Here is an 8,316-nt window from a genome sequence, read left to right as displayed (position 1 = left end):
TGTGGGACTCCTGTTGAAGTTTTGCTTTGTTATCGATATTAATTTATGTGCTTCCAGGTTTTTGCACTTTATTTGTTTCTCATCAGCAAGCCATGTGATGCATGCGTTTCTCGTTACTAGCTTGTTGCTTGAGTTATGATAGGATCAGGGGCGGAGCCACGTTGGGGCACAGTGGGTCCCGTGCCCCAGTGAGATTTAAAATATATACAATCTGGTTGCGTATCATACCTGTGTGTTGCCTTGTCATGGTGGTTGAAGTAGATGCATGTGTTTGGCTAGTCACTGGTTCGATTGCTGGTAGCAGCAATCTGCTTATGTTTTTTCCTTTTTTTTTTCTTTTTTTTTTACATTAATTCTAGGGAAAATCGTCCGTACAGTACCTGACCTTTGCCCCATTCTAAACTTCAGTACCTCACGTTCAGAAAATATCAGAACGGTACCTGAGGTTCTGACCCCGACTGAAGAATGGTACCTGGAGCTGTTAGCTCCGTTACAGAATTTGACAGCTGGCATATTTTGATAAGTAAATGACCAATTTACCCTCTGTTTTTTGTTTTACTTAATTTTCTTCATATAATAAAAAAGCAAAAGATTTTTTTTTTTTTGGGGAATGCCAGACTTGCTCTGCCTCCGGCGCCCCCAGTCGGTGCCGTACCTTCATATACTACTTCCTCTTCTTCCTTTACTCCAAGAAGCTCGAGAATGCAAAAGAAGAATTTTGACCATCACCTCCTACTTCGTTCTCGTTCCTTCTTTCTTACTTCTTCATTTAAATCATCTTTTCCATTTCTCAGAGATCAGAAATCACAGTTTGATTGAGGGTTCAACTCTTTCTCACAATTAAGGAATCTGCAATCCAATTTGCACCAACATAATTACACGACATGTGGAAGCTGCAATGCATAAATTGAAAAGGAAAATTAGGGAAAAAAATTGCTCATGGAAGATGAAACAGAGAGCCCTCAAACTTTCTCACAATTTCCTTAAAAACTCACTTCCTGCCTCACTATTCCAATTCAAACCCAGCAACATATTGATGGCAATTATCTCAACATCGCATGGATTGATCTTCACAATACCCAATTCTTTCTCCCTCTTTCTCATAGCTTCCAAATCGGCTTTTGAGGTGGCAGCAATGGAAGCCATAGCCTTCTGGAATAGTGTCGAATCGAGCTGGCGATCTTCGACGCGGTTAGTGAGCTTATCGAAGGCTTTGCTCTCTTGCTGCAAGTCCTTGGAGTCCTCGATCCTATCAATTCCTTCTTCAGGTCAGTGAAGGCTGGGTCCGATCTGAGAGATTGCTGTGATACTGGTGGCTCCATTGAGATTTGGATGAGAGAGAGAGAGAGAGAGAGAGAGAGAGAGAGAGAGAGAGAGAGAGAGAGAGAGAGAGAGAGAGAGAGAGAGAGAGAGAGAGAGAGAGAGATATCAAAGTTGATGTCGGAGTTTAGGTCGGTGAAGGCTGAGTTCGATCTGAGAGACGGTGGCGAAGCCTGTGGCTCCGTTGAGACCGAGGAGAGTTGAATGAGAGAAAGGAGGAGAGTTGAATGAGAGAGAGAGAGAGAGAGATCAAAGTTGATGTCGGAGTTTAGGTCGGTGAAGGCTGAGTCCGATCTGAGAGACGGTGGCGAAGCCTGTGGCTCCGTTGAGACCGAGGAGAGTTGAATGAGAGAAAGGAGGAGAGTTGAATGAGAGAGAGAGAGAGAGAGAGAGAGAGAGAGAGAGAGAGAAAGAAATAGAAAAAGGTGAATTAGATTAAAAAAAAATTGGATTAAGACATGAAAAGACGAAAATATCCTTCAATTATCAGCTTCTGTAACGGAGCTAACGGCTCCAGGTACCATTCTTCGGTCGGGGTCAGAACCTCAAGTACCGTTCTGATATTTTCTGAACGTGAGGTACTGAAGTTTAGAATAGGGCAAAGGTCAGGTACTGTAAGGACGATTTTCCCTTAATTCTATTATTTCTAATGTGCTAATATTTTCTTTTTTTCTAACATTAATACTAGTATTTCTTCTCAGACAAAAAAAAAAAAAAACATTAATAGTATTCTTTCATATAATTTCAAAGTTCAAAGATAAATTCTATTTCCATTATGAAAAATTGTCTAAAATCTAAAAATTATAAGTTTTATTAATAAAATATGTAATTTAAAAAAATATTGACCTTTTTTAGCACAAAAATAGATATTGATCTTTCCCTAACCTTATTCTAATTATTATTTTTATTACAATTTTGATATATTTTAAGTTTAAGTTTATTTATTTTTCTTTTTTTTAACTTTTGAGTGCCCCAGTTGAGATCATTTTCTGGCTCCGCCACTGGATAGGATGCAGTCTAGGCGACCTAAGTTCAGATCCAGAAGCTTATCAATAGATTTTGAAATCAGGACTCTGAAAGATTACATATTACTGTTCTCTGTTGTGAGGAGCAAGAATTGATAAATATATTCAGTTCTGCCCCTACATGAACCCCCTGACCTTACATCAGATCTAATTAGTGCATATAACCTGTATATATCCAAAAAGTAATGCCTAAACATTGGTTGTTATAAACAGTCAGCAAGCTCGAAGTGATGCATACATTGAGACCTGAACTCGTATTTGCCACCGCAGCAAACCAGGCAGCGTCATATGACATGATACATGTGCAAGAGATGAGTGGCTGTCAGGCCAGCCACATCAAAAGAACTAGACTAAGAGTAAGTTCACCCGTTGAGTAACCGGGTCACCTACTATTTACTGCTTTTTAGTGTATATTTTCATTCTCTGGGTCACGAAATACACTGTGCCCATGACTTAGGGCACGAAATACACTGTGCTCATGATCCAGAGGGTGAAAGAACACATAAAAAGCAATGAATAGTATGTGACCTGGTGACCCAACGGGTGAACTTGCTCTAATAATGCTCCAGTTTGAAGTGCACATTTTTTCCTCTTTTTTTTGGGAGATTTTGTGGTGCTCTAAATTAATTATAGTTTTCGAAACATGGTTCAAAAAGAGGTTAGCTTCAACATGTTTTTTTTTTTTTGATAATTAATGAAACTTCATTAATAATTACCAAAGGGAGTAAATACCAATAGGAGGAGCCCAAAACAAGGCTCAATTACAAATAAAATCAATGAGGAAAATTACTACTCAACTATAATCCACATGGATAGATAGGACAAAAGAGTGTAACCCTAATTTTCCACATGGAAAATTACTACTCAACTATAAAGGCCTCGTTTGGTTCACGGAAAGGAAAATAATTCTTTTGTCTTTCTCATAAGAAGGGAAATGAAATTTTCCCAACAACTTTCCATTCCGATGTTTGGTAACGTAAGGAAAGTTATCAGGAAAATTTTAAAAAATTTGTAAATAATGTAATAAAATAATATGTTGTGAGTAATAAATACAAGGAAAAAAAGGGGGGAAAGTGATTCCTTTGAGATTTGGAAGGAACCACTTTCCCCCTTATTTTCCCTTCCTTCACGAAACGATTTCCTTTCCTTTTGCATCACAAATGCCTTTCCTGATGCTTTCTTTCCACGAATCAAACGTGGCCTAAATATTAAATAAAATATCATCTCCTACAATAGTAACACAGCCGCCGCGGCCCATGCTATCCCGCACAGCCACTACTGCCGCCGCTAGGAGCCAAGAGGTCCGGAGAAGTGCCAAATCGAAGGGATGAGAACCGAAAAACCGCTGCCAGTAAAATCCCAAAATGCAGAACCAGTCAAAACCAAAATTTAAGGGGATGAGAGAATGAAGCTAACACCGCACATTAACCATCTCTACCCCACCAGAGAGATTAAACGAAACCACCGAAATGGGGCAGAGTAGCTTCAACATGTTGATCATCCATGACTTGCCATTTCATAGCATTTCGGTCTTAGCCTTGAGCATACACAAGGCCCACCCCACACCTTTTCACCAGATACTCAACCGAGCACTGCTGCTCCTCATGTACATAGAAATAAAAAGAGGCTTGAGTGGCATAAGGGGGGAACCTCATCATTACCAGGGAATTGTACCACGCTACCAGGTGATCTGAGTTGTCGTCATCATAATGTAGACAATGGCTCTGATTCTGGCTAATCAGAATAGCATGGTCTTCACCATTTTCGGTTTCGAGAATGAATTCAGCCGCACAGACCGGATTGCTTGCTTTATGGAAGTCAACAACAACATAGAAAGCTAAACCCAAAAAGTTTGCATCCTCAGACCAATGTAGAGGAAACTTTATATCTATCGAAGATCCCTCCATTTGATTGCTGACCCATTTTGGAATTTCATTTCCCGGACAACTAACTTCGTACACAAAAAACTGTACATAGACAAAGACATGATTTTGATTATTTATTTTAACTTGACAAAAAATTAGAAGCAGAGGAATGTATAGAGTGCTTTTTAGCGCGCAGAGAGAGAGAGAGAGAGACGTACTGGATAGTCATCTGTTGCTCTATTTCTAAGATGTGCATCATCCATTATGTTCCTCCTTGCATTCTCATCCAAACTTACGCAATTATAATAAAATGTATTCAACGTGCAGGGACCTCTTTCATCCAAACCTTCTGTGAGTGCAGTCGTGAATCCAGACACTGTCTTCAATCTCTTGCAGCCACTTGCATCTATCAATTGTAGAAGATATGGGAGCTTGGGTAAATATTCAAGGCGCTTGCAATCCTTTACAAATAATACCCTGAGCTGAGATGCTTGACTGATGGTTGAAGGTATGCTCCTAATCATGGTTCCACTCGCATCTAATCGAAATAAGCTGTTTAGGCTAAAGATGCAATCAGGGATTTCTTCTAACATTGTGCAGTCACTGAGGTCTAGCATATTCATCGAAGACCATAAAATGACCAAGGACGGAGGCAAGATGCTGTTTGGGACAGACTCAAAGCTTCTACACCCAGTGTTACCTGGTTCCTTCCGCCCAACTATGTTTTCAATCAAAGAGGGCAGCTCTTTGAATTTCGTTCCTCCTAAAAAAAGATGGCACAGACGCTCCATAGGCTCCAAGATCTCAGGGAAGTTTTCGAAGCTAGAGCATCCAATAAGACAAAAGGTCTTAAGCGATTTCAACTTGCAAATGCTGGTTGGGAGACTGACAAACTTTCGGCAACTATTCAGGTCAAGACATTCTAATCCGGAGAGACACTCGATTGACGGGGGCAATCCTTCTATACTTGTCCCGCACAACACAAGAGATGTGAGGGAATACAGCTTCCAAATGCTGTTTGGAAGTTTCTTAATCCCCTCGCACCCATAAAGATTCAATTCAACAAGTTTTTCGTGAGACCAAATTGATGAAGGCAAGTCTTCTATTGCAGTCCAACCTAACTTCAACGAAACCATATTGCAGGGCATATCTGAAAGAACACTAAGATTCGTGCAACTACTCACATTCAACCAAGTAAGCTTGTGAAGATTTTCAAAATAGGAAGGAATTTCAGCCAGCCTTTCACAGCCTTCAAGGTTTATCCTCTCAATGTTTACGCTCATAGAGAGATCTGGAACTCCAACCAGTTGCTTGGAGTGACTGAGATCGATGCGTTTTAAGTTCCTAGGCTTCTGTAACAATTTTAAAGAGAAATGGTAAGAATAACTTGCCTTGAATATATGACTTTTACATATGCTGCATTTGATAATTAATACATACGGGAACTAACTTGGTGGCATACCTGGTCTACATTCCAGAGTCTCTGGAGTTGGCTACCAGGCATAGAAAGCTCAGTAAGATTCTCTGCAGAAAATGTTGATGGCAAATATTTCGAAGTGTATGCAGGCCAGCTGAGATAGATAAGGGAGTCAGGAAGATATTCAAGATCCTGATTAAAGTGCACATTGCAATCCTTCCTAGGGTAGCAGTAGTAGTGGCCCCTGCGATCTTCACCATATAACTTTAGAAATTTTAGATTACACATCTTTTTGAAGGCTTGAGGAGTCAAGTTTAGCTTTGAAATCTGAGAGAGGTTTAGGGATATGCTTTGAACTTTTTCAGTCCCCTGACAATTGATGCAAGTATAAATCAGCATATATATAGTCTTACCAAAAAAAGTAGAATTACTCAAACTAATAGCAAATTGTTATCGGATAAGGAGTTTTTCTTTGAAGCTGATGCAATTTTTCTAAACAATGTCGATGAATTAGGCTGTTACCTTATTGTTTTCTAACACACGACAGATGTCCTCCGGGATACACAGCCTACTGCGCTTTCCAGGCTTCGTAGGATGTTGTTCATGCTCAACTGCCCATCCCATTTCTTGTATCACATCATGCATCCACAGGTAACGAGTTTTTTCTTCTTGGCCAGTCCACTCTTTGTCTTTGATTGATATCAGAGACATATCAATGAGAACGTTGATTCCACTATCCGCAAATAATCCACATGCATCTAATTGTTCTTTTGCTCTATATACATCCTCTCCTCTGTGAAAGCACGCGATATAAAGAAATATCTCCCTCTCATTCTCTCCTAATGCATCATAACTTATCCTATACACGTTTTGAAGTTTCTTTTCAGGAAACCTTTTCAACTTTTTCAAGAAACTTTCCCGTTCTTGTGTGCTCTTGCATCGTCGAAATAAGGAACCCCAGATTTTAAGGGCCAAGGGAATTCCAGCAGCATAATCCACCATTCTTAGTAATACGGAATAATCTGCTCTGCAGCTGATTTCTTCGGAATTATTCAAGTGGAAGAGCTGAAGTGCTTCATCACGATCTAGTTCCTCTGCCTTGTATATTTTAACATCATGGTCTGCCCCTTTCTGCAGTTGTTGCATCTCTCTAAGTTGGTGCACATCTCTAGTTGTTATTATGATTCTACTTCCTGGTCCAAATTGAAACTGATCACCAACTAAGACGTCTAATTGGCTTACATCATTTACATCATCAAGAACAACGAGAACCTTTGCACGAGAGAGCCTCTTTTTGATAAAAGTTGATCCTATTGATGGAGTGCTGATCCCTAGACTTTCATCCTTCAATAAATTGCAAAGAAGTTCATTTCGCAAATAGTATAGTCCATGTTTTTCTGCTCTTTCCCTAACATTTGCAAGAAAACATGAAGCTTCATATTGAGATGAGAGTCGGTTGAATACAGCGTCAGCAAGGGTGGTCTTGCCTATACCACCCATGCCCCAAATTCCTACGGTGCGAACACGAACATCTTGTGGAACAATGCATAACAATGACTCAAGTGTCTGGATGCGACTTTCAATTCCAACCAGGCCTGTCAAATTGCTTGAGCCTTCTCGATTCAACTTCATCAAAATATCTTTGACGACTAACTGAACTAGTTCGGAATCAAGTCTGGCATAATACCGAGAACAAAAAATTAATAGTTGAGGTCAGATAGCTGATTAGTCAGAGACTCAGAAAGATAAAACAGTTAAGAGTTAAAAAGTTACCCGATGTTGCGTGAATCAAACCCAGCTAGTATAGATACTTTTGTTAAAGCATCCCTCCACTTGAGCACCTTGTGTGGAGTGTTCTTGAAACGTTCTTCATGTTGAACAAATGCATCAGCATAACTCTCCCTCTGGTGTCGTACATGTGATGGATCTACTCTGTAAAAAAGGGGTATAACCAATTGTTGATATCTTTCCTTGCATTCCAAAATATGCGACAGTTCGTCCAAGCACCAGGTTGAAGAAGCATAGTCTTGTGACAAAATGACCACTGAAAGCTTTGATTCCTCTATTGCATCCAGAAGGGCCGGTGCAATTTCATCTCCTCTCACCAGTTCGTAATCTATGTAGGTTTTGATTTTCTTCCGCACTAAAGCGGCATGAAAATGACTGGTAAAAGTATCGCGGGTATCCTCGCCTCGGAAACTAAGAAAGACATCATACTTAAAGGCATGCGCAAGAGGAGGAGGAGGAGGAGAAGCCATAGAACATGCAAAAACTAATCCACGAGTCAAAACTTGCAAAAACTTCCGTCCTCTGCTATACAATGATGTCCCCGATCTAGTCCTTGGAGCAGAAAGTACTCCACAATCGTGATATTTAGCTCTGGAGTTGAGCAAAAAGAAAAAATTTAAGCAAATACAAAATTAATTGTCGGAAGCCTTCGATATACAATATCAATCGACAGTGATGAGAACAGTTACATATGAAACTAATTAAAGCAGACCAAGCAGTCTGGGATAAAAAAGATTATAGAGACGTTGTGCTGAACTGCTGATCTTATCAATTTTCAGGTTCAGCTTTATGCATGGTTGAATTTGCCAAGATTTTTGAACATCCAGTTTGATAAGAAAAGAATGGGACTAGAATTCTTGGTAGCAGAGATTCTTGGTAAGAACATAAATGTGGCCAAGAA

General features: G+C 39.8%; 1 protein-coding gene across 1 annotated transcript; it reads right to left on the bottom strand.

Moving 5' to 3' along the window:
* Nucleotides 1-3,389: 3,389 nt before the first annotated feature.
* LOC121048851 (disease resistance-like protein DSC1) lies at nt 3,390-8,316 on the bottom strand. The gene is made up of 5 exons (XM_024301483.2): nt 7,401-8,316; nt 6,150-7,302; nt 5,673-5,996; nt 4,429-5,562; nt 3,390-4,312 (listed from the first exon to the last, which is right to left on the bottom strand). The coding sequence occupies exons 1-5, from the start codon at nt 7,883-7,885 to the stop codon at nt 3,878-3,880; spliced, it is 3,531 nt and encodes a 1,176-aa protein (XP_024157251.1). The 5' UTR covers nt 7,886-8,316; the 3' UTR covers nt 3,390-3,877.

This window comes from Rosa chinensis, chromosome 5, assembly GCF_002994745.2.
Source record: "Rosa chinensis cultivar Old Blush chromosome 5, RchiOBHm-V2, whole genome shotgun sequence".
In the NCBI taxonomy this organism is placed as follows: Eukaryota; Viridiplantae; Streptophyta; class Magnoliopsida; order Rosales; family Rosaceae; genus Rosa; species Rosa chinensis.
Note: the sequence above shows the minus strand (reverse complement) of the source record. Positions and strands in the feature narration are given on the sequence as shown.

Coding starts and splice junctions, on each gene's coding strand:
- LOC121048851 (XM_024301483.2), bottom strand. CDS start 7,885: ATGGCTTCTCCTCCTCCTCCTCCTCTTGCGCATGCCTTTAAGTATGAT. Junction 5,997..6,149: donor GTGTGTTAGAAAACAATAAG/GTAACAGCCTAA, acceptor ATCAATTGTCAG/GGGACTGAAAAAGTTCAAAG. Junction 5,563..5,672: donor GACTCTGGAATGTAGACCAG/GTATGCCACCAA, acceptor AAATTGTTACAG/AAGCCTAGGAACTTAAAACG.